General features: G+C 43.3%; 2 protein-coding genes across 10 annotated transcripts in view; one reads left to right on the top strand and one right to left on the bottom strand.

Moving 5' to 3' along the window:
* Positions 1-1,082: 1,082 nt before the first annotated feature.
* LOC140533056 (uncharacterized) lies at positions 1,083-13,099 on the bottom strand. 3 transcript variants are annotated; one of them, XR_011976775.1, is made up of 5 exons: positions 12,513-13,099; positions 8,889-9,015; positions 8,100-8,204; positions 4,636-5,896; positions 1,083-1,497 (listed from the first exon to the last, which is right to left on the bottom strand). XR_011976775.1 is itself a non-coding variant. In XM_072652344.1 (4 exons), the coding sequence occupies exons 1-4, from the start codon at positions 12,603-12,605 to the stop codon at positions 4,767-4,769; spliced, it is 1,455 nt and encodes a 484-aa protein (XP_072508445.1). In that variant the 5' UTR covers positions 12,606-13,099; the 3' UTR covers positions 3,054-4,766. The 3 variants fall into 3 exon arrangements, 2 of the variants coding, with proteins under 2 accessions (XP_072508445.1, XP_072508446.1); XM_072652344.1 differs by lacking the exon at positions 1,083-1,497 and having other exon boundaries at positions 3,054-5,896; XM_072652345.1 differs by lacking the exons at positions 1,083-1,497; positions 12,513-13,099 and having other exon boundaries at positions 3,054-5,896; positions 8,839-8,977.
* Positions 13,100-14,570: 1,471 nt separating this feature from the next.
* LOC140533058 (V-type proton ATPase subunit e 2) overlaps positions 14,571-25,652 on the top strand; it is a 64,510-nt gene continuing 53,428 nt past the window's right edge. For 6 of the 7 annotated variants that reach the window (XR_011976777.1, XR_011976776.1, XM_072652351.1 and 3 more), the window contains exons 1-3: positions 14,571-14,702; positions 16,375-16,422; positions 18,532-18,648. Coding sequence is in view for 5 of the 7 variants with exons in the window: in XM_072652351.1 (XP_072508452.1) it covers positions 14,599-14,702; positions 16,375-16,422; positions 18,532-18,625 (246 nt within the window). In the remaining 2 variants the exon portion in view is untranslated. Of the gene's footprint in view, positions 14,703-16,374; positions 16,423-18,531; positions 18,649-20,588; positions 23,293-25,652 lie in introns of those variants that run through there. The other variant, XM_072652349.1, reaches the window with a different exon arrangement.

Genomic DNA, 25,652 nt, shown 5'->3' with positions numbered 1-25,652 from the left:
TATGATTTTGGGCAAAATCACTTAACTTCTCAACCTCAGTCTGCTTCCATGTATAACATGGCTTTTAAATAGCTCTGAAACCTCCTTGCTTACTCCAAGTTTATTGTGGGGTGCATTAGATAATCATAGTTATACAAATGATACTCAAGTCTCCTTCCATTGCATTCTTCACTGACTGATGGCAGGAACCATAAATCAAATAGCAGAGTAGCTAGAACAGAAGAGCAAATTAGAAAACAAGGTAAATTAAATAGTACAATCATTTTCTGCCCTGCCTCCTGTACATGGAGGCATCTTCCTACATTCCTATACCAGCAGGAAGGTTTCTCAGATAACTCATGATCCTAAGGATCATGGATCACTACTCACTGTCTCCAGGCAACCAGTTATACCTCACGGCTGTTCCAATATGCTTTAAAGCTACAGTTCACTGTCTCTGTTGAGTTACTGATACTATTTCTTTGCTGCCATCTGCTGCAAATCTCAACTGTAGCTACTTCAAAGAAAGCTAGTGCTTTTGTGTGAGATAACCCTGGGCTGAAATTTCTGGGGCTAATCCGTGTATTTTCAGCTCTTTTGTAAATCAGCCATACATCTATACTCAGATGGTACACAAAACATTCCCCAAGGTGGTTGTGGATATATGAGTGGGAAAAAGAGTAATCATTTATTACAGGCTAACAAATGGCAAGTGATCACTGTGATAAACACTTTTACATCTCCCATTCAATTCTGGGCCTAGTTCACTGGACCACTGTGGTATGTGTGCTGATGGATCAGTTCTCTCTGTTGTCCACACATCTGTATTATAGTCTGAGAAACAGAAATTCTTCATCCACTTGGTTTTTTCGAAGTGTTGGTTAAGTGAACTCTCTTGGGTGAATGTAGTTTCCTAAATCAGACTGATAATCACTATAATGTTTGTTGGCTATTTTTAAAAAGGCATATGATTTAATGCAGGGATAGAGAACCTGCGTGTTTGAGACCACTTATGGCCTTCTAGGTTCTTGGGTGTGGCCTTTTGACTGAATCCAAGTGTTATGGAACAAATCCTTTCATTAAGGGGATTTGTTCTGTGACGTTTGGATTCAGTCAAAGGGCCACACTTGAGGACCTAGAGGGCCATATGTGGCCTCGAGGTTGCAGGTTCCCCACCCTGATTTAGTGGAACAAAATCCTGCTTCAAAATGGTATCTACTATACCCATATTAAAAACCATGCAAGAGTGACTTTGGCTTTTCCTGGAGCCTAGTTCCCTGGCTCTTCCTTTTGCCTTAGCCAGGCCAGCATCTTGGTTTCATGGAAGAGCCTATGGGAAGAAATATAGAAAGAGTAGCTTACCCAGACACCACCTTACCTAGGGACTCTGGTCTTCAAGGAGGTTGAGTATCTATACCTACCTTCTGGGAGCTAAGTAACCTAGCTCTTTCATCAAGAGGGAAGACATAGCTGGTTCTGGTCATCCTTCCTACACCTTCTCCCAAGGAAGGCTCCTGGCTGGGGGAGGAGACAGAATGGGAGAATGAACAAGGATAGTCAGATGAGTTATAGACAATGGGGTCTTAAGTATACGAGTAGTGCAAGAGTGTGGGGAGGTATTTTAGACCAGGGCTCTGGAGTGGGTTTATGTGAGGGAACAGAATTAAGATATTGGCCAACCAGAATGGGCATCCATGTGCCTCAGGCCCAGGGAGATAGTTCTCTCTCCATACCTACATTCCAAACACTACCATGACAGAGCTATACCTGTCCAGATATGCCAATGAGAATTTGGGACTTAAGTATGGGGAGGGAATATGCTGGAAGAGTGAGTATTAGGAGAACTGGGATTGGTTCAAGCAAGAAACTGGAATGTAAGTGGGCCCTTATCCTCCTTCACCATGGTCAGACTCCTCTCCTACAGAGTTTACCAGGTAATTGTTCCCCTCTCATGTCCAGTTGAAGAGTCTGCCTTTGATCCAGTGCTACCTATTCCACTGGGGACCTGGGCTGATTACCTTCAACATTTTCTGATTGTGTAACTGTGGGCAAATGATTTAACCTCCCTGAGCCTCATAGAATTAGAGCTGTCAGGAACCTTGGAAGCCATTTACTCTTATCACCTCACTTTACTTTTGAGAAAACTTGGCATCAAAGGTGAGAATTGAACTCACTCAGGTCCTCTGATCCCAGAACCAACGCTCTTCAAACATTACCTTCCCACTTTCCTCATCTGTAAAATGGAGATACTCATAGTTGAGGAAAATGCACTGGAAACCTTAAAGCTCCATGATTTAATCCATTACAGTTTTAGTGCTTCAAGGTGATCTGGTCCAACTCTCTCATTTTTCACATTAGAAGTGTGAACTGTCATTTAGCAAACCTTCAGTGAACATCCACCATGTGCATACAGGCTCTGTTTAACCTGGTTCCTCTCCCCTATCTCTAAAGTAGACCCCTCTGGCTCTCCCATATACCCAGGAGATGCTGAAGGCAATTGAGCCAGGATAGGGATGATTGGAAAGTCAGTTTGTTCAACCTGCTCTTTTCAACCCTGGCAGGGTAAGTAGCCAAAATATTCAAATTCCTTCTTGTGGACTTGGCCCATGTCCTCTCATTCAATTTTTGATGGGGACAAAGAGGACACTTTAAGTCCTGTTTCCTTGCCCTGTCCCAGATCATGGATTCTGGGAGTTCATCTGGACTTAGCTCTTCCAGATCTCCCAGAATTCCCCATGCTTTTCTTGTCTTTGTATTCCTGACTACCAATGAAGACAAGAGGAATTGGAGGAAGAGAGTGTGGAGAGCTCAATGAAGCCTGTCCTTATGGTTAGATATATAGAAGACAAATCTTATACTTATTTAATATTTTAAAGTTTATGAAACATTTTCATATCAATTATTTTATTTTATACTTTATAAATTTATATATTTTTATATTTATATATTTTAAATATTTATTTATTGTTTTTATATATTATATGTATTGTATAATATGTTACATAATATAAATAAAAATTATATTTATTATTTAAAATATATTAATAATTTATTTTATTTTATACTCAAAACAATCTTAGTTACCCCCTTTGAAATATGGGGAAAATGAGCCACAAATCTATGGAATTATAGTGAATTGAACCTAAGGATAGAGGCAGTTAGGTGTTTCAGTGGTCCAGTGCTGGGCCTGGAGTCAGGAAGCCCTGAGTTCCAATCTGATCTCAGACATGTACTGTGTGACCCTGGGCAAGTCACTTAACCTCTGCCTGCTTAAGTTTTCTAAATGGTAAAATGGGGATAACAATAGCACTTACCTTGCAAGGTTGTTTTGAGAATCAAATAAGATTTTTGTAAAGTGTTTAGTACACATAATAAGTTTATATAAATGCATATTTCCCTTCCCTGTGGTGCATACGACAGTGAATTTATTGAGAAACCAAATAAAAATATAAGGGCATACCCCACAGAAATTTGTCCTGACCAATGTCATTTTGCAGCAACCCTGTTAAAATAATCAAAACCCACTACAAATCACAAAGTGGCCATAACCCCTTTCAGTGGATCACACATATAGAACACTGTTCCTTTGGAATGTACTATTCTCTATAACACTGGGTTGCATGATGGGTTTTCTCGAAACCAATGAGCATGTTATACTCTCTACTGACCAACGGAGAGCCGTGAACAGATCTAGGATGGAGGAACCATTTAGCAGAGAGGCAAAGTGACTTGCCCAAAGTTGTACAGCTAGTTGGTGGAAGAACTTGGGCTAGATCTTCAGTCTCCTGGCTCCTAATCTGACAATGTTTGCTCTATACCAGACTGTACCCACTGTGCCCTGTCCAAAAGTCTCCTCCTTACCCTGAAAACAATGTAGTGAATCAAAAGATCTGATGTATCAGGGAGCTTGCGTAGAGGTAACATGGAATAGCAGAATGGCAATGTAGGGATGGTAAAACTTTATTATGGAAGAGTAAGGATCAGTCAGTGCTATGACCCTTGCTTATATGTTCATAATCCAGAACTGAAATTGATCACACAAAAGTCTAAGATCATACAATCATAGATCTAGAGTTGGAAGGAGCCTGACACGTCATCTAGTCCCGTTCCCTCATTTTACAGAAGAGGAAACTGAGGCCCAGAGTGGTTAAATGGCTTGCCCCACTGGGAGTAGACCTTTGGGCCCCTGACTCCAGATCATTAACAGTAATTTTTGTACCATACTGCAGCTCTCTAGAAAAAGAAGGATGGTAGATTTGGATTTTTGATGGTGACCCTGGAGGATTATCCTATTCCCTCTAAATGTAAGAATAAATCATAGTACTTTCAGCCTCCATCTCAGATGACATGGCAAGCTAAGAGCGATTTGGACTTTGTTCCAGCATTTTTTTACATGATGGAGAACAGAATGGGGAGATCTCTTTAATCTCCTTTTTAAAGGATGTTCAAGTGACAATTTCTCAAAGATAAGGAACTTATATTCCTGTTCTGCAGAGAGACCCAAACTAATGACTGCTGATCTTTGACCCAAGTAAAAGCCTTTAACACATCACCCATAAGGAAAATTTCTTCCTCCTGAGGCTCCTGTCTGGTGGCCTGTGAGATGGCTAGCCATTCTCATCTTGTCTATGAGAGAAAGAAAGAAACTACAGTGACCTGGTCCCCCTGGAACCTCCCAAGCGGTCTGGCCCCATGGCAATCTTCCCAGCTGGCTCTTTGAAACTGTCCCATTCTATGCTCCATCTAGTGGCTGGCCATGGCAATCCATGAATAGCCATGCTGATGCCTCACAGAAGCTGTCCTTTCTTTTGCAATGTCACAATCCCCAGTGCTGGGAAGTGTCTTGGTTCTTCATCATGGGTCTTTTGGTGGGTCAGCATAATCCTTTTGTCCCGGAAGGCCTTCCCACACACTTTGCACTGGTAGGGTTTTTCTTCTGGGCATGATGGGAGCAGTCTTTGGCCCCCTGCCCGGTGCACCCGCAGGTGGCTTTTCAAATGCTGCTTCTGGCTACAGGCCTTCCCACATTCAGAGCACGTGTATGGCCGTTCACCCGTGTGCACCCTGCAGTGGATGGTCAGCGTCTTCTTGTCCTTAAAACTCTTGCTGCAGCTGACACAAGTGAAGGGTCGCTCCCCTGTGTGGATACGCTGGTGGCTGACCAGGTGGTGCTTCTGGCTGAAGCATCGGGAGCACAGGGAGCAAATGAAGGGCCTCTCACCTGTGTGCACTCGGTGGTGGCTCCTGAGATGGTGTTTCTGGCTAAAGCACTTCCCACACTGAGGGCAGCAGTAGGGCCTCTCCCCCACGTGGGTTCGCTGGTGGGACACCAAGATCTGCTTGAGGCGGAAGCGCTGGCCACAGTCCCCACAGACAAAGGGCCTCTCTGCCAGGTGACCATTTATGTGTTTCTCGAGGTTTCTGGCCTTTTGGAAGCCTTTCCCACACTGGAGGCAGACATGGGGATTCCTGGGGTCAGGTGTTTTATGCTTGGGGAGGGCATGCTCTGAAGGGGCATCTTTGAGTATCTCTCCTGTTCTATCATGCTTCCCTACATGGATCTTTCCATGCCGCTTCAGGTCCCCCTTGGAAGGGAAACCCTTCCCACACTCGAGACACTTAAAAGGTCTCTCCCCAGTGTGGCTGCGCTCATGGATGGTCAAGGCTGTGTTGCTTTTAAAGCTCTTGTCACACTCAGCACAAGTTGGGGGCTTCTTTTTCCCCAGTGGCCTTGGGGACCCACTAGGCTTTCTTGCATAGGCCTGTTTATTCCAGGACTTTTCTCTACTACTGTTTTTCAGCTTTAAGGGGACCTGGACAACACCCTCTGACTTCATTAAGAATGTAAATGTCTCTGGGTCTTCCATATTGTCTCCAATATCTTTAACCTTCTCATTTCTGGTTCCGTTCCTAGAACCTAACGAGGAGAAAAAAAAAAATCCAGATATTAAGCTATGGAGATGGCTGTACTCCTGTCACTGAATATTAGTTCCCAGCCCCTAGGGTATTCCCCACAAAAATCATCCTATTCTAGTCTTCCTGTTCTGTATCTAGACAGGACCATTAATTGTGGAACAACAGCCAGGCTACAGCCTTCAGTCAGAAAGCTTGAACCTTAGGGAGCTGGGATGATAGAGGTGGGGATAATACACACATCTAGATTTAAATGAAAAGAAATATTTAAATAAAACCAAACAAACCTCAATCCCACATTTCAGCAATAGGGAATTGATATATAGGTAAACTGAGATTTCAATGCTTCAAATACCGAACCAAAGTTATCAAGCTTTCCTGCAGACAGATACACATAATCAAGACATGGATACAGACCAGGTAGGTGGGGAATACTGAGCTTACCTGTTTAGTGTAATTCTTGGTCAGGTAAATTAGCTAAGAGAAATTCTTGGGAATATTAAAGAATATTAAAGAACTATCCAACTTAGGTTAAGAACTATCTGTAGAGTAAGGCTGTGGATGTCCACTGAGCATACAGGGGTCATGGAGGAAAGACTTAATTTTGGGGATACTCTGTCCAGGTTGTAAATTTTGTTTTATTTTAGCTTATGACCAAAGAGTTGTCAATCTGCCTTAATATCCTAGAACCACTATATCCTAGGGCTGAGATGGCTCCAGTGACCCACCCCCATCTCCCCGCAAGGGAGGAACTCAAAAGATACAATGCTTAATGTAGACCAGCAGTGTCAAATAAAATGTGGTCACATGTTGACTTAGAAGACCACATACTAACATTATCTGCATTATATTGTATTTTCATTTATTTTGTTAATTATTTCCCAATGACATTTTAATTTGATTCTGGCTACCCGGGCCTATATTTTACTACAACCCCAAAGTACCACTCAGCTAAGACAAGGGCTAGAAGAACATTGCACAGAGACCACACGCATCCAGCTCAAGGAGTTAGGCCCAGTGAGAACGGCAAGATGACCTTACCAGAAAGATAGTGGTAGTCATCAGAGGTGTGAGTTTTCCCTCTACACACATATTCCCCATGTGTGGCCTTCTCATGCTTTATCCTTATTCCAACTTTCTCTCCTCACTAATGGTAAATATATTTGAGAAAGCACGTGTCCAAGGCTCATGAGAAGAATATTTTATTGCAAATTTGCTTCCTCCACTATTTCAATAAATGACTTTGCTTTGAGCTAATTATGTCCTTAGGTTGACTATAGAGAAAAAGGAAATATCATTGGGGGCAGGTGAAGTATTATTTTGAGTGAATATGGATGTCCAGAGTACCTTGAAATTTGAGTAGAGTGTCCATATACATAGGGAAAAGGGAGAAGATATGACAACTTTCTACCAGTACTTTGGCATTCTAGCATACTTTTATCTATTTTTTTGACTTCTTGGGCTGATATCAATGGAGGATGGAGGAGAGTGATATCGGACCCTAGACTGAGTTTTTGGAAGATGAACAAGGGGGAAGGAAGGGTGGCAGAGGTTTATAACCCTTGCAGTGTTAAATTGGTAACTATCAGGTCCAGGAAGCTAAAACTACAGATGCCAGTACATGAGGAGTGCTGGGTGAGAATGCCCTTATTAGAGATACACAGGGGTTACAGAAATGTTCACCTTAGGTTTACACCCTAATGAGGTTACAAGCAGTAAGAAAAGGCCCATTTGTACAAAGCTCTTCTTAGCAGCTATTAATAGCTTAGCTTAGCAAAAGTTAGAAACAAACTATGTGCCAAATGATGACAGGGTGTAAAGGAAGATTATATTGCATAAAAAATCATGGAAAAACTCATAGAAAGTGAAGAACAGTGAAGAAAACTAAGTCAGTAAGTGCAACAATGTAAAGGAAGACTCTTAAATCAATAAAACAAAAACTCTGGGTTAAATACAGTGGAGGATGTTGGTGCTATCTGATTAAAAGTTAAAGTTCACAGCCTTCCTTTCTTTTTAACAAAGTCTGTGGTTGAATGCACTCTCCCCTTCCCCCCAGTCTAGCACTGTACTTTGCACACCATAGGAGCTTAATAAATATTTATTGTGTAAAGAAACAAATGCAGATAAGGACAATACAAACTGCTCAGAAAGGCTTAGAAGGCTTAGAACCAGAGATCTGCGCAGTGATTGAAAGTTGGAAGACTTACCCCAGTGGCAATTCAGGCCTCTTCTGTGGTTCTGGGAGTCCTTCATCCATGGTTCTTCCTCCTGTTCAATTTTACAGATAACCTCTGGTTTGGCAGTAGGATACCCTGGATTGAGAAAGGTGGTTGAAAGTGTGTCTTATAATCACATAGGTAGAAATATAGGGCTCAGAGATTATTTATGAAATCTGACTTGGAATGCACATTTGTAATGTCTTGGGCTCACCATCTTTGCAGTGGTCTATTGAAAATGGAAAGACTTAGACTGAGGGTTGCTGCATGAGAAACATGCTATTGACTAGGAAGAATGGGCAATGGGAAAGGAACCATCAGGAGTGAAAGGCTGATGTACTAGGGCATCACAACATGCATTTGTGGGGCTGCATAAAAGGCAGGGGGTGACAGAATACTTCCCCTTTTTTACGGTGTCATAGTATTTAGAGCTGTAAGAGACCTTAGGAATCTTCTACCCCCCCCTCCCATTTTTATGGATAATGACATTGAGGCTGAGAGATGTCATGGTTACAAAAGTGGTAATTAGGAGAGCTCAAATTTGAACCCAGGTCTTCTGAGTAGAAATCCAATGTTCTTTTGGCTATTGCCACAAATCCCACCCTACTCCCTGCCCCCAGGAAACCAACCAAGCACAGGGCAAGGTCAGGCTCTGAACATTTTTTGAACTGTTTGAGTCTTCAGGGATTCTGAGGAAATTTGTGGCTCTAGGCTCCCTGACCCCACGCACCTGGGGATTCCTGATTGGACAGCTACCAAGCAAGTAATCAACGCCCTCACCCAGCGAGGTCACCAACTCATAGGTTCCCCTCATCACGTCCTGGTAGAGCGCCTTCTGTTGTGGATCCAGTACTGCCCACTCCTCCTGGGAGAAGTAGACCGCCACATCCTCAAATGTCACTGGCATCTGTAATGACAGCAATCACTCCGCACTGCTGTCACCCTGGAAAAAGTCCCTGGGGCTACAGAGAGGATATCCAGGGACCTTCATGGGTCTGAAGCATACTTTCCAATCCCCTTCAAGGACTCCTATGCCTTGGGAAGAATCGGGAAGATTAATTGAATTTTGAAGGTGTCTCTCTACAGACCTCAGCTCAGTAAACCTCTTTCCCCTCTTTTAACTCTCTTATTTTAAAGGGTTTCTGCTTCCATAATCTTTAGGAAATTAATGACTACAGATACAAATAATGGTTATATCAGGTCACACCCACTGAGGGCCGTCATGGCAACTCTACCAATGAACCAATCAGAAACATTCATGAAGGGTAATAGGGACCAACATCATCTAATGGACTTAGTAACAATCCTATTAGTAATCGCTGCCCATCTAAAGGTGTCAGATAACAATAGGTTCCTCCCCCTGAAACTGTAGCCAACAGCTTCTGAAAGTCAGGGTTCTTTTCTATCCATCCATCAGCTATTTTTCCCAGGCTCCTCCCAGAGCCCATTCCTCAAATCCCAACCTCTCCACAGGGACTATGATGGAATGATAATGATCAGATTTCCTAGAAAACAAGTAATTTTATCAGTATTTTCTTTTCTAAGATTCCTACTCATTGGGATGAACCATTATTAGGGTGAGTTGAAGTACTCTGAGATGTCCATATCACAAGCTCACTTAAGAAGAAGGTTGTGCTCATAGGTCCTAGTTGTTTCTAGAAATGACTTTATTCCTCCATGGATTATCTTCAGTTAATATTTATACCTATCTTCTTCCAAAAGAAGGAGAAATATTAAACATAATGTAAAATTAAGAAAACTGAAGCTAAAATCAGATAGAGATTATCTAAAGGGAACAGAGATACCACACACAACCAGGCATCTGTGACGAGCTGATTGTTACAGTTAAGCACTATATTTAATGCCTCTAAGTTTGAAGATAAGTCAAAAGTGGGAACACTAACTTGCAGCTTTCATTTTCTGACATCACAGAGCACCCACATTTACCTATAGGAACAAAGTTTCTCTTAGAACTAGAATCAGAAATTTATTCCATAGATTCTTGGCTCAGAATAATAAGATCCTAGATTTATCTAGAAAAGAACTTTAGGGATCATCTCACCCATTCCTCTCAACTTATAGGTGAGGAAACTGAGGCCTAGAGACATGCTCAAGGTCTCAAGAGACACCTTGCTTACATCCTGCTTATATCCTGGCTTTGGACTATCTCCTGTCCCATGGAGGCATGTGTTTGTTACAATCCTCTAGGGCCAGAATTTCACCCTTGTCCATAAAACCTTCCCAGATCACTTCAGTATATGGCAATCTTTCTTTTCTGCACCTCTAACAAAAGTAATAGCACATATTTCCACAGCACATACTAAAATTTACAAAATACTGTCCTCATTCACAGCAATCTAAATAACCTTGTGAAATTAGTAGTGAAAGTATTATGATCTACATTTTACAGAAGAGGACAGAGAGCCTTAATAATATTATGAAGTCAGTAGTGTAAGCATTATTAACCCTATTTTACAGATGAGCAAACAGACTCAAAGAACCTCAGTAACCTTGTGAGACAGATCATACAATTTTGCCCTCTTTTTATGAATGAGGAAACCAAAGGTCAAAAAGTTCAAATGACTTGTCAGTGGTTACCAGCAAGTAGGTGGCAGAGTCAGGCCTCAGACACCCTGGGTTCCTTTTACTATACCACATTTCCTCTCTTTATTACTTATTTATTTTTGTACTGATTGTATGGGACTTACCTCATACTCTATAGAGGCAGAATTGGTTGAAAGATTCTTGAACTTGGTTCAGGTTCAGGACTAACTAGCTGTATAAATTCTCTTATCTTCCCTGAGTCTGAGCTTTCTCATATGAAAATAGGATAATGGTATTTACATCACCTGCCTCACAGAGCTGTTTCAAGAAAAGCATGTTGTAAAACTTACAGAAATATGCACCATTATCATGTATCTGTCTGATTTCTCTTACTGGATATGAATTACATAAGAGGAGGTACTATGTCTTTGCACCCTTCATAGAATTAGTCCTAAAAAGGACATTCAGTAAATATTTTTTTAATAAAGTGAATGATGGAGATCTTACAAGAAAATGCAGATTGCATACTATGGTACAAAACATGATGGAATGTTCTTGTGGGTTAGGAAACCAGGAATGAGGGATTTAGTGAAACCCAGGAAGACTTACATGAACTGACAATGTAAAGTAAGCAGAATCAGAAAAACAGGTAGTGACTACAAAAATAAGAACAATAAAATAAACTGAACATTGTATAGTTATAAAAACTAAGCTTTGCTCAGGAAAAGAGATGAGAAAAATATACCTCCTTCCTTTTTGGACGATTTGGGGAACTATGAGTATAGAATGTTTCATATGCTTTCAACTCAATAGCATTTATTAAGTGCCAAACACTGGGGTCACAAAGAGAAAAAAGTGTAACAGATCTTGTTCTTAAGTAGCTTACATTCTACTGAGGAGGGGTGGGGATGGGCGTGAATGAAAGATCTCTCTTTCATCAAACTATAGGCCTATATCTATCTCTCTATGTATAGATAAATAAAAACAAAATAAAATACAAAGTAATTGAATGGGCGGAGTGGATCACTGACAACTGAAGGAGGGAGAAAGCGGGACTTATGCAAAACTGACAAGCTTTAGGGCTTCCACAGGGCAGAGGTGAAGGAGCAGAGCAAGGCTGATATATTCGTTGGTTCTGAGTTTATTTTTATTCTTAGTCTTTGTTACAAGGAAAGGCTTGATGGGTAGGGAAGGGGGATGAGCATAATGGCAAATGAATGTAATGTAGAAGTGAAAGGTATTCAGTAAAACTCATAAGGGCAAGACAGAATGTGGATGGCTCATTTCAATATAACCCTGTGGGTAGAAAACAGCTCCTAGCACATATACTATGTGCAATGCTGTTTCTTTCCTTTATAGGCACTCACTAAGATTTGGAGGCAGATCGAACATCAGGAATAAGGCAATTCAAGAACTTTTTGTTACCAAGTTATGCTGATCTCAAACCCTGGAAATACAGCAGGAAGGTCAGCACCTTTCTTTTAAGACAATCTCACGGGGCTTCTGGTATTTTCGTTTGTAGAAGGGAAAGCTGCACCTACTGATTCTAACAATCTATCCTATGATTCTTAGACTTTAGGGTTGTTAGGGACCTGGAAGTCATCTCATCTGACTCCTTCAGTGTATAGATTAGGAACAGCCCCAGAGAGGGCAAAGTCAAGCAACCAGTTAAAGGCAAAGTCAGAACTCGAACCCAGGTCATCCCTCTGCCTGGCCTCAGCTTCAGTCCCAGGACAGGTCCCTCCCCCGAAGAGAACAGGGCCAGGCAGAGGGATGAAGGGCCCAGTCTCCAGCTGGTCTCGGTCGCCTCTCTTTTCTCTTGGACCCGGGACTGCTCGAGGGCTGGGTAGCAAGTCCTACCTGCAGAGAGAGCCCTCCGGACACTCGGGTAGCGCTCCGACCCCAGACCAGCCCTGGGCCCAGGCTCTCCTGCATGCGCTGCGGCTGAGGCATTGGAAGCTCTGCGTGTCACCGGAGGCAGGCGGCTAGCGCTGCAGCTTGGACCCTGGCCCGTCCAGGCCCCCCTGTCCCGGCTGGTCTGTGGTGGGTCCTGGATCAAGCCTAGCTGGCTGGGAAACCTCCACACACCTCACTCACTCGGGGCAGGATGGGATGGGGATGTACAGGTTGAAGGACAAAGAAAATACGAGGAGGGAGAAGACGAAGGAAGGCAGACAGCAGGAGCGAAGGGCTGAGCCCGAGGAGGATAGCAGGATTGGACCCAGGGCGGGGGTGGGAGGAGGGGGTGGGTGGAGATCAAATCTGAGACCAGACTAGGAGATGCTGGAGGAGACTGGCTTTAAGAGCATCCTTCTAGCAAGAGGTGAGATGCATCTTCGTTAGTCCTCTGCTCTGGAGTGGACCAATAGGCAGTGCTTGTTGAGAGACCTGGGAGACTCCTGTCTATTCCCAGTCCCTCCTTTCAAACCCGATGGCTTGTGGGACTTGTAGTATTTGGCCGCTACTCCCGGAGGCAGTCACACCCACTGACCACTCTTCTACCGCTTCACAGCTCTCTGGAGGCCGGGAAGCGGGGCAGGCGAGGAATGGCTAAAAGAGGGACTAGGAGAAAAGCCTTTTCTCTGTCTCCTCTAACTTTAGCCTAGATAAGAGGAAGGGATGTGAGGCACTGAAACTAGACTCAGAGCACTACAAAATCTGTGGAAAAAAAAGAAAACGGAAGCCGTTGGCCAGTGGGGCAAGAGCGGCCGGAGGGAGGACTAGTGGACAAGCCGAATAACTTCGGTGTGCTCCTGAGGCCAGGGCTGTGGTGACAGATAGAGAGAACAGGGTAGCAGTGCTAGAGGCTGATCCTCATACTATCCCTCTCATTTTCCCCTTTGAAGCACCTACCGTCCTTTTAAAGCTCAATTCACATCACTTCTTCCAGAAAGCCTCCAGTCGATTCCCCCTCCTCTCCCATTGGTAAAAAACGAAAAACCTTCTTCCCCCAAGTCCCGAGAAACTTTGTTTTGTAACTAATGCTCTGTCTAGCCATATTGTGAATTATAGTCACTAGTGCTTTAGGTTTTCCTTCCCTCCTCGTTCTGAAAGTGGGTTCTAGGGTCATGTTTTATCTAAGTTTCGTATCTCCGCCAGAGCCTAGCATGGTGGACAAAGCAATTTTTTTTATTTGTTGATTAATTTTGAAATGGCCCCCAAATAGAGAAACTTGGTGCATCCGAGAAAGAATAAGAGTGGACGGTAGAAGATCTGCTTCAGTTGCCAAGTCTGTCACTGATGATGGGATCACGGGATCTAGTCCAACCCATTCATTCTACAGATGAAGAAATTGAGAGCCAGGGACGTGACATATCTTGCCTGAGGTCATACAAAGTAGCAGAACTAGGAGTCGAACCTAGATTTTCCCTGATTCCAATCTGGCGCTCTTTATGCTTACTAAATGTGCAACGGCTGGCAAGTATGCGATCTCTCTGGCCTCAGTGTCCTCATCTGTAAAATGAGTCCATGTTTGAGGTGACTTCCAGGTGATCTCTGTGAAAGGAAGGAAGAAAAAGTGGGACAATTTGATCATATCTGGAGAAGAGCCAGAATCCAGGCAGATTGTTTTTATCCTTCCTTCCCACCTTGTTCCGCTCCAAACCTACCCCGCATTTCAAGCTCTCTGGACCCCGGTTCTCTGCTCCTCCCTTGCCAGGTTTCCGCTGGTGCATTTGCTGAGAAGGGACCAACCTGGCGAATCCCAGCTGGGTCCTAAACCCCTCCTGGCGACCTCCCAGCCGGAGGCTGAGGGAGGCTACTGCGCATGCTTCCTCTTGCTGCGCTCGCGGTTTCTTAAATCTGGTGCTTAATCAAAGGCGGAGAAATCCGGGGCCGCGGGTGGGGTTTGGCTCCTGAGCCTTGTACCCCTGCTGTGCGCTTTGCCTCCTGGACCGGTCCCCGAGCGTTCCATCGGGTGGGCCGAAGGTTCCAGCCCGCTGCAGCCATGACAGCTCATTCCTTCGCTGTCCCCGTGATTATCTTCACCACCTTCTGGGGCCTTATCGGTATTGCCGGGCCCTGGTTCGTGCCCAAGGGGCCCAATCGCGGGTAAGAGTAGCCCCCCGAACCCTCGTGAGTCCCAAATTGGTACCCTGGTTCCCCTTCCTTGTCTCTGGGCCTGCTAAGCGCTATCCCTGCTCTCACCTGCCGTCACCAGGTCATCTTTTCATTTGCCCTTGGCCCTCTTCCCTACCTTAAAGCCCTCCCTTCCCCCCTCCCTCCCCTACGACTCTTTTCCCTTCACCTTCTCCCACCACTGCATTATATCCTCACCCCAACCACTGGTTAATTCAGTCAGTAAATATTTATTGCGTTCGTGCAATGCCTCGATCTCTGGCCCACGAACTGTGGGCATTGATACCAAAGAAAAAACTGTTTTTTTCTGTATGCTTACTGAAGGCAGGCACCATACCATGTCTTACCAAACGTCTGTAGCCAACTCCTCGGCGCCTAATATTGTGCTCTGCACCCAGTAAGAGATTCATAACCGTATTGAGTTGAAAAACTGGATAATCCACCCCATAGGGGCTTACAGTTTAATTAGAAGATGCCAGACGCAGGAGAGAAAATTTTTGTTGTGTCATTTCAGTTGTGTCCAGACTCCTCATGACCCCGTTTGGAGTTTTCTTGGCAAAAATGTTGGAGTGGTTTGCCATTTCCTTCTCCTCCTCATTTTACAGATGAGGCCAACAGGGTGAAGTGACTTGTCCAGGGTCACACAGCCAATATATCAGTTGCTAACTCCTAGGTGGGGATTGTCACTGCAGTAAGATTTAAGAGAGTAAGCAGTCAGGATGAGCCAAGCTTCTGTAAAATGACCGTTTACTGACTGGATAGGTGTGGGGAACTGGATTGACTCCAGACTACCAGGCAGATCTACCTCTAACTTCTGACCAGACAAGAGGACACTGCTCTTAGCCAGCATAGTATAATGGAAAAGATCTGGCTTTGCCATTTATTTACTAGCTGTGACCTTTGATGAGTCATTTCAATTTTACCAGCATCAGTCAAGTGACTGCACAAGGCACCATGCTAATTATATGGGATAGAAAAATGAAAAATTTTACTGTGCCTGCCTTGAAAAAGCTAATACTCTCTAGGCTTCAGTTTCCTCACCTTTAACACCTACCCTCCTTTTTTTGCACAGGGTTGTTGGAAAAACTCTTTGTGAACTAATTTCCTATGAAGTGTATGATTCTCTAGTTCCTTGTAACCTGTTTCAGGGTCAAACTACCTCTGCTCTCTGGAATCTCTCAGTATGGTGCCTGGCACACAGTAGGAGCTTAATAAATGTTTATTGACTGACAGACCTGAAGTTTTTTCTCTGATGCGACTAAAATCCCTTTTGGTGTGCTTTAAGGACCTCTCTCTTATGTTCCATGTGGACATGAAAAGTAGCTGGGTGGGATTTTGATAAAATAATTCATTGCATTTCATATGTCTCTCCCCACTTCCTTACATGTCTTCTGGTCTCCTTCCAAACCTCTTATTTCCATGACTCTTTTTATATTTTGAGCTCCCGAGCTGACTGACTTTCTACAGCTTTACAGATCCTTTCAGCTTTAAGTCTTCCTTTGGACATCTGTACTCTGTTTCCAGGTGCCCCTCTAATTGCTGGGCTGCTGTGGGGGAAGAGGCTGTGAAGTCAAGAATGCCCTCTCCAAATGGGTCCTAGACCTGTCTGTCTGGCCATTCTAACGTCTCCTCTTTCTCATTGCAGGGTAATCATCACCATGTTGGTCACCACTGCTGTCTGCTGTTATCTGTTGTAAGTAACTCTCCAGGAGGTCCACACCCACAAAACAGTTATTTTGTCTGATCTGCCCTTCCCCACATTGCTGACTCTGCCAGACTTCCCTTTTCCTTCAGTTGAGCATTTACAACATTATAGATGTTGCAGTGGTACACCTAAGGAGGTGAGGTTTGGGTGACAGTTTGCTGGGTATGATATAGTTCAGGAAAGGGTTGGACTAGATGATCACTGGGCTCCTCTGACACTGAAGTTCCATGGTTCTCTAAAATGAGGTGGAGTTTACAGGGGTCCCTGCTTTGAGATAATCCAATACATGACAATTAAAAATAGATACATGTGCAATGAAAGTGTTCTTCCATTTGTTTTGTGATGTCTTTATTGTCTATAGGTGATGTTTCATAGGTACAGCATGAAACACAGGAGAGATTGTAGCAGCATTGACAGAAATTGTCTGCCTTCATCAAGTCTACTGAAAGGCAGTGTGTCATTATATTAATTACACAGCAAAGGTGCTCAATATGAGTTGTCTTTCTGATGCTACTCTATTTGAATCACCAGCTCAGAAAACAGTTGCCTTAGTTCCTCTGTTGCATTAGTTCCCCTACTGTATATATGTATAGCTGATTTCACTGGGGTTAGAGGCGTTCTTGTCCATGGTTTCCACTAACCAATTTGAGTCTGTCTGTCTTGGTTTTATCACCTCTCAGACAAGGATAATTCTGACCTGTTTCCTATTAAGCAGACATTTTGGTATGGTGGAAAAAACCCTGAACTCCAAGTCAGACCTGTGTGTATGCTTGTTTTATCCCTGCTGTTTACTAGCTATGTGACCTCAAACAAGTCGGTTGATCTGAGACAGCTAGGTGCTGAAGTGTATAAAGCATGGGGCCTGGAGTCAAGGAAGATTTGAATTCATTTCCAGCCTCAAATACAAGTCACTCAAATTCTTATAGCCTCAATTTCTCCATCTGTAAAACGAAAATAATAATAATAGTCCCTCCCTCTCAGGGTTGGCAGTATTTGGAAAGCACTTTGCAAACCCTAAAGCGTTATATAAATACTACCTGTCACTATCGTCATCATCTTTCTGAGCCTCAATTTTCCTTATCTGTAAAATGGGACGAGTAATATACATACTACCCATCTCCTAGGGTTGTGAAGTAGTAAACTGCAAAGAGCTATTATTATTCTCTTTTTCTAGGAAGCCTAACCTGATTAAATAGGATAGGATGGAATAATGAACTCAAGCACAGGTAGTGTCTCAGCCCTGACAGTTTAAATCTTCAGCATCAACCTTTTTCCAAATCTACAAAAAAGGGAGAGCTAACTTTTATTTATCCCCAGTAGCTTATCCTTTCCCCCTTCTCACCTGAACCCTCTATTTGTACCTCAGCTGAAGACTCATAATTATAGATCTTTAAAAAACATCTAGTCCAATACCATCATTTTACAACTGAGAAAAGTGAGGCCCCAGGAAAGGAAGACGTTTAACATAAACTTCCTTCATTTTTGTCTTTGTGTCTCCAGAAACCAGCATAGTGCCTGACACATAGAAGGCACTTACTAAATGTTTGGTGAATGACTGATTGTTCAGTGACATATGACTAGTTAGTAGCAGAGCTGAGCCTAGGACCCCATTCAGTTAGTAAGTTCAGTTTCCAGGACTCTAGTCAGTAAGTTCAGTTTCCAGGGCTCTGCTCAGTAAGTAAGTTCAGTTTTGTGTTTAGATCCCAGAAGATCCTCAAGAAATATTAAGTCATTTGGGGCTAGGATCATCTGGTTAATGTGAAGTCATGTGTTTGTTCTCTGTGGGTCAGTTGGCCTTGCAAGGGGAACAATGATTTATGAATATAGGCTGTTCCTATAACCCTGGCTAGTTATCACATAAACACATGTGTTTAGTCTTAGGGCTGACAGGGAATACACAGTACTTGGTTCCATGTAACCCAGTCTCATTATTGGAAAAAAAAACCCAACTCAAAGCACAAGCCCTATTGATTGACAGGAGAGCAATAGTATACTCTTTGCATGGAAAAATTATCATTTTAGATCAACCCATTTGTCTGGGATCCAGGGTAAAGTTCCTACTGCTTTCAAGCTCATGCTTGTCTTTGCTTCTGGTAGCTGGCTGATTGCCATCCTGGCCCAGCTGAATCCTCTCTTTGGGCCACAGCTGAAGAATGAGACCATCTGGTATGTCCGATTCCTGTGGGAGTGACCAACTGCCATCACCTGTCCCAGGTACCAGGATAGGCAATGGAGACCTTGCAGATCTTCCTCCCAGGCAAAGGGAGACCTTTTTTCCTTTTCTGCAATCCTGAAACACTGATCTTTTATGGGTGAAGAAAGAATTCCCTTTTGTAGGAGACACTCCAGGGCATTGATTCCCATTGTTTTTTGAGTATGAGAACCTTTTTTTTTTTTAAACATCAAAAAAAATCTCAAATATTCTCCATATGATGGTAATTACATTCACACTACACATTTTGTTGGAGCTAAAGAAAACTCTGAGATTCATGGACCCTTACAATAACTCTATAGCTCAAGGGCAGATGTTATAGAAACATTTTGGTTTGGGTCGGTAAAAATTTTAACCTTAGTTGAGCTTAGTAATAGAAACCTCTGGTGGGCTAGAAGTGTAGGTTTGGGAGATATGGGAGATAAAGAGTGTTATAAGTGATGGGGAGCAGTACAGAGAGCCTTTCTGATATCAGCAGAGTTGGCCTCAGGTAATCCCTAATGGCCCCCTCCAAAGGGGCCTCCCAGTATCTAAGCCTTGGCAGAGCTTACAAGTCTATACTGTTGAGGGTAGGCACCCAAGGATGTGTGGATAAACTGTCTCTCTGATAAGCAGGACACACTTTTAAGTTTAATCTTCTGTGTTGTTAATGTTTTATCCATCACTTTCTTAAACTTAAACAACCAGAAAACAAATCAAGCCCTGGTTTGTATCATTTGCTGATTTCTGAATTGTAAATATTCTCATTTATACTTGCTCTTGAAAGCTGGTGTGAGCTGGCTCCAGCACACCCCTGGATGAGCTCCTGCTTTCCTAGACTTTCAGAGACTTTATTCTAGGTAACTCAGTTCGACAAACGTGTGCACAGGGTACAGTGTGATGAAGGCAGGAAGGAAAAGAGTAGCACTGACCCTCTCTTTAAGTATCTCAGTCTAACAGGGATACAACATGTGCATCGATTTTAGAGGTCTAGACAAAGCACTCTGAGAACGTTTGAGGAGAGGAGGGGTGTTAGGGAAAGCTCCAAAGAGTAGGTGGCTTCCGAGCTGGGGAAACTTTTGCATCCCCTTCTCTCGCCTCATATTGCTGTCCTATTTCAGGCCATCATGACTTTTCCTGAACTAACGTTCAGCCTCCTAATTGGGCTTCCTGCCACTATTCTTTCCTTTCCAATTCATCCTTCACATGTTGGTCAAGTAGAAATTCTTAAAATGTGGATATATTACATCACCTCCACTTATAACCTAGCTCCCCTCTACCTTATCTGGATTATTTCATATTACTTTCCCGTAATATACTCTCTTTTCCAGTCAAACTGACTTGCTACCTGTTTCCTATACTTGACTTCCCATCTCTCACCTTCATGCCTTTCTACAAATGTTCCATATCTGGGACACACTTCCTCTTTACCTCGGCTTCTCATCCAGCACAACTCAGGCACCATCTCTTACATGAAATCTTTCCTCCACTTCCCCAACTCCTTCGTTTCCCTCATTATTAGTGAAATTACTATGAATTAATTTGTATAAACTTTGTACCTATTTATTAATATGTTGTATTCCCAGGGTAGAATATAAGCATGAACCCTTTGGTCTTTGCCTTTATACCTCTAGCATATGTTAATTACATAATGATATTTGTTGTTTTGAATGAAAGGAAGAGAAGGATTTTAATCCCCTGCTGGGGCGGGAAGCAAGGAGGCAGACTGGAAAGCAGGGGTGGTTCTGTTTTAGGTCACTGCACTCGAAGAGTGGGGGGTTCCTCCATTTTTGTTTCCTCTCTCTGAGGTGGGTGTCATGGAGGATGGGAAAAGAGATACAATATTTCAAACATGGGAGAGACTTTGAGGGAAGGGAAAGGTGTCTTGGGGGAGGGATTCAATTGTGTTTGCTGCCATGGGACACCCAACTAACACATATCTGTCTACCCACTTTCTTTTCAGCTTCTCTAGCCCTCTTGCTCTTCTGTTGATTTCAGCTGCATTCGACCTTGATGACCTCCCCACTTCTGCATCCCCGTGTTCTTCGTATTGTTCTGCCCTCTTTTCCACTTGGTCACTCTTAGACCCAGACATTCCCATTGGATTTGATCAGGAGCCCAGCCCACTTCTAGGAAATAACCTCTTCCCTGGGAGACCTGGGCCCCAAGGGAGAGGGGTTCCTACTCAGACCAGAGTGAAAGGGTTCTCAATCTTTAGTACTCCCTCCTTTTCCCTCATCACACTTAGCCTCCTGCCAGATGTGTGATGTTTCTTTCTGCAAATGTGACTGAATACAGAGACTCTTCCTAACCTAAGGATGAGTGCCCGTTGAGTGAGTCCACTATACCAAGGGCCTGGGCTTGAGTTTATTGGATAGGAGACAGTGTGATTTAGAGGGTGCTTTGGATCATGAGTCTGGAGACCTGGAATCTCCATGGACAAGTCATAAGCTCTCCAGGCCCTGTAAGGGATTGTACTGAGGTTCCTTCCCACTCTTAACATTTGATTACCCTTTTATGATTCTGTGATATGCTTTGATATAAAATTTGTGGACATTTTGAGCCATGGTGGAGGAGGGAAAAACTTTCTTTTCTTTCTTGGAAAAGCATAGAATTGGAGTAAAATATGAAGTAATTGTTAATACTCCAGAGCAAAAGTCACTTTGCTTAGGAAGAAACAAGTATATTTACTATGTATCACTTGGTCTGCTATTCAAATGAACTTGCTTGTTTTATGTAAAGAAGGAAGATCTAGAATAAAACTGGAAAACAGAGATGAAAGGGAACTAGAACATTTTTATTTCCTAATTTAAAGGGAAAAAAATAACACCCAAATAGCTAGATTTCCCTCAACACATTTTTCTGTGTATGGTTTTTTTTTCAGCTCCCATTCATTCAGATTAGATAGATGCTAGATATCCTGTTGGTCTGTCATCACAGTTTCTTGAGTGGGGTGCCAAACTCTAAAATTGGCACCTTGGAGTCTATAGAACGCATGACCTTGGGTTGTTTGGCATTCCACAAACTAGTTGGAGAAGGAAGATGGAAGAAGGAAAAGACTTGAGAATGTTTCCATAACATCTTGTAAATGATTGTACAGTAGAAAGGGGCAGCTAGGTGTCCAAGTGGATAGAGTGCTGGGCCTAGAGTCAAGAAGACCCATCTTCCTGAGTTTAAATCTGACCTTAGACACTTCCTGACTGTGTGACCCTGGACAAGTCACTTCACCTAGTTGGCCTCAGTTTCCTCATCTGTAAAATGAGCTGGAAAAGGAAATGGCAAACCACTCCAGTGTCTTTGCTAAGAAAACCCTAAATTTGTTTGTGAAGAGTCAGACATGAATCATCATCATCAACAACAACGACAACAACAGAAAGAGCTCTGAAATGAGAGCTGGCTGGATTTGAAGCCAGCATTCGGCTCTGCTGCTGACTCCTTGGGTACCGTGGGCCAGGCACCTCAGCTTTCTGAGCTGCAGTGTCCCCCTTTCTAAAGTGAGGGCGAAGGAGCTCGAAGAATCTTCCACCTCTGGATCTTTGATTCTTCAAACTGAGTGCTGATGCGACGTCTAGATGGAGTGGAGAGCCTGGAGCTGACAGTGAATAATTGGAGGAGCCCTTGGGTTACCTCTCTGAGAAAGCACACACATCCGCCACCAGGGGGAAGTTTCTTTTTCTTTGCCCTAGGTAACTTCTGCTTCCTGTGGGTGGGCACTTCTTAAGTTCTGAGCAATAGCTGCCTAGGGCAGCATCAACCTTCCCTGGGGATAATTGATGTTAGAGAGGAGAGAGCTGAGAGGGTCCTCAGCCACTCTGCAGTCCCACTTCACTATTTGAAGATGAGGAAGCAAACCTAGAGAGGTCAGGATTGTCCAAGGATGAACACCTGGTTTATAGGCTAGGCTCCAGAGCACTTAGCTCCCCAGACTAGTGCCCTTTCCCATAAACCAAACTCATTCCCAAAGGAGCCTGGCGCTCTTATTTGTTTGTTTATTTATTTAAAATTAACTATTTACCACTTAGAGGGCATTGATGAAATATGTAAGAGAAGTATTCTTGCCCACATTTTTTGGTTCTGGAGTTGACCAGCTCTCCCCCTCACTCCTGCCTCTCCCCAAACTCCAGGAGCATCCCTGTGCTGTCAGACTCCCTGCCCTTTTCCTGGGTCTGTGTTTGTCCTGAAGGTGAATTACCTGCATTCAGCTCCCCTTTTGTTTAGTGATCTAAGATTGGTGAGTAAGTCAGGGTATTTGCTGGCAGTTTCCTAACCTCTGCTTGACTTTGCTTTTCTGCTCCCTCCTTCCTTCCCAGCTTTTTGGTATGGATTGGGGAGAAGGGAAACATCCTGAAAGGTGGAAGTGAGGCTTAATACTGCAGCCTGGAGTGGGGAGGAGGGGTGTGTGTGAGAACAGCAGCTTCTCAGTGGCTACACATCTGGCCCCAAGGGGATGAACCTGACTCTGCCCTGTCCCTGGGAAGGTGCAGGCCCTGTTCTCCCTTCTCCTCCCCAGCAGCTCCAGGCCAAGGTCAGGAGCAGAGTTGGAAGGGTGTGTTCAGACAGAACTTTGATCACTTGTGCCCCTCCCTGGCTCTCTTGTCCTTAGTAGAGATCAGTGATTCTTATTGCAGTGGATGGTACGAATGTTCAATAAATTGGGACACAAATCATTTTGCTGATACCTTTTGTTCTTTTTCCTTTTTTCTTTTTTTTTACTTCAGAGTCGTTTCTGGATCTTATCCCCTCCCCCACTAGGGGACACTCCCGTGTAGCAAAGAAAAAAGTGAAAGGAAACAAATCGAAACAGTTACCTTGTCCAACATGGGCATCCTTTTGCCCTTATCTCTCTGCCAAGGAGAGGAATGTGTTTGTTTACTGGGAAAATGACTATGTTTTGCTAGAACTCTTTCCTTTTGACCAAATCAACAAGTCAACAAGCATTTGCCAAATGCCTACTATGTGCCAGGTGCTGCACAAAACCCTGAGGACACAAAGAGAAGTAGAACCATGCCTGGTCCTCCAAGAGCTCACATTCTGCATAAATAATTAAATAGGAGGTAATTGGAGGAAGAGAAGGGAGTGTGGTATGATGGAGTTCAAAGCTCAAAGCCAGGAAGATTTGGATTCCAGTCCCACTTCTGATAGTAGCCAATCTTGGCAAGTTATTCTCTCAATGAGTGCTCTAGGATGCCATTTTTTCCATTCTTTTTTAGATATTAAAATTTTTTACCTTAATTTTTAAAATTTTGAATTTTGAATTCTGACTTTTCTCCATTCCCTATCCCACCTACTGAGATACCCATTATACATGCAAAGTCATGTAACAAACAACAACAAAAAACCCCCCCAAAAGTGAAAACTACGTTTCAGTCTTTATTCAGAGTTCATCAGTTCTCTCTCTGGGGTTGGATAACATTACTCATCAGGAGTCCTTAGGGTTAGAGAAAGATAACCCTCTATGTTTCATTGCCTTTTCTTTCTTTCTTTGCAGCTTGACCTTATCTTGGTATTTGAATCTATCAGCCTGTCTTGTCTCCCTTGCCCTTCTCCAGCTACCTCAGCTTTAAACAAGAATATTGACCTACAGAGGAAAAGAAAATGTAAATTCAGAAATAGCCCATGAAAGTGTGGTAGATATGCACATCAAAGATTCTACCTCCTGGAGTCTGGATGGCACTAAAATATCATCGCACCCCCAAAGGCAGGCAGTCCAAGGCCAGGGTCTTCTCTAGCACGGTTGGTTCTGGCTAAGCTGGTTCTGTGACTTCATGCATTGCAAAAGTTGAGCTAGATATTTTGAAGCCTTGATATTGAAAAGACTCTGCAGAGACAGCATTAATGTGTCTAGGACAAGAAGGGAAGTGGTTAAATGGGGAAAAAAATCTTTGGGTAGACTTTCTCTGATAAGATTTTTTCTAACCATGATATATAAGCAATTGAACACACATACATGTAAGTGTGTTGTAATGGCAAGGGAAGTAGGATTTTTTGATGTTTTTTTGGATGGAGTTTTAGCCAATTCAGTGCATTCCTTGAGTCTTGTCTTTGATTGAATCAAGAGCCTTTGATTGAATTAAGAGTCTTTGATTGGAAATAGTATATATATTGTATTGCTTGGAGGGAGAAGCGAGAGTAGGGAAAAGCAGAGCTGAGAGCCAGAAACAAGCATGAATGGGTTAGGGGAACTTGCTTGTGGGGAGGCCTAACAGAAAGAATGTTTGTGATGTCAGTGCTCTGTTGATCTGTGTTAATTTCTCAGACAGAAACCCTGTCTATTGGTCTTTATAAGTGCATTGAGATGGTGGTGCTGGTAACATGTATAAATATTGCTGTAGTCCTGCTGAGCTTTGTGTTTGTAGAAACAGAAGCTATGGGCAGGAGCCCCTCGAGTCTGCTGGGAGAGAGAATCAGGAAGAGTTCCTGTGAGGTGAGATAAGGAGTAGGAGCAGAGAGCTGCCTGCCTGCGAACCCAGACAAAAGCTGGGAGCCATCGCCCTAGGAGGAGGAGCGGAGGGGTTGGGAAGTCAGCCCTGAGTCAAGATGAGAGAGGACTTTACTTGGACACTGTGTACTGATTAAGGAGATTGTTGTTACGGTGAACCGGGGAGGATGGCGTAGCATTTGCAGGTGCCCCTTAAGGATTTGTCGTGCTAGGGAAGACCCCAGGCTTGGACCCCCTGACTTTGAGGAGGCAGCGATATATGCTAAGTGGCACATGGCACACGTGTGTTAGACGGTACGTCCCACTTGAGGATGTTGCTGTGAATGTTATGCTTTGCTTTGTTGAACAATGTTTAGCTTATTGCTGAATACAGTTCTTTATACTATGCAATATGACCCCTCAGGTGTGCTGCCATGGTTGGCGTTACATGTGTGTACATGTGTATGTAACATGTATATACTATGTATAGCTAATAGTCATTTTCCAATACAAATATGGTCAAAAGATGAACAAATAGCACTCTAAAGAAGAATTGTAAAAAATTCATAACCACATGAAAAAATGTAATAATAATGATAATAATAATAA

The sequence above is a fragment of the Notamacropus eugenii genome, chromosome 3 (assembly GCF_028372415.1).
Source record: "Notamacropus eugenii isolate mMacEug1 chromosome 3, mMacEug1.pri_v2, whole genome shotgun sequence".
Classification (NCBI taxonomy): Eukaryota; Metazoa; Chordata; class Mammalia; order Diprotodontia; family Macropodidae; genus Notamacropus; species Notamacropus eugenii.
Note: the sequence above shows the minus strand (reverse complement) of the source record. Positions and strands in the feature narration are given on the sequence as shown.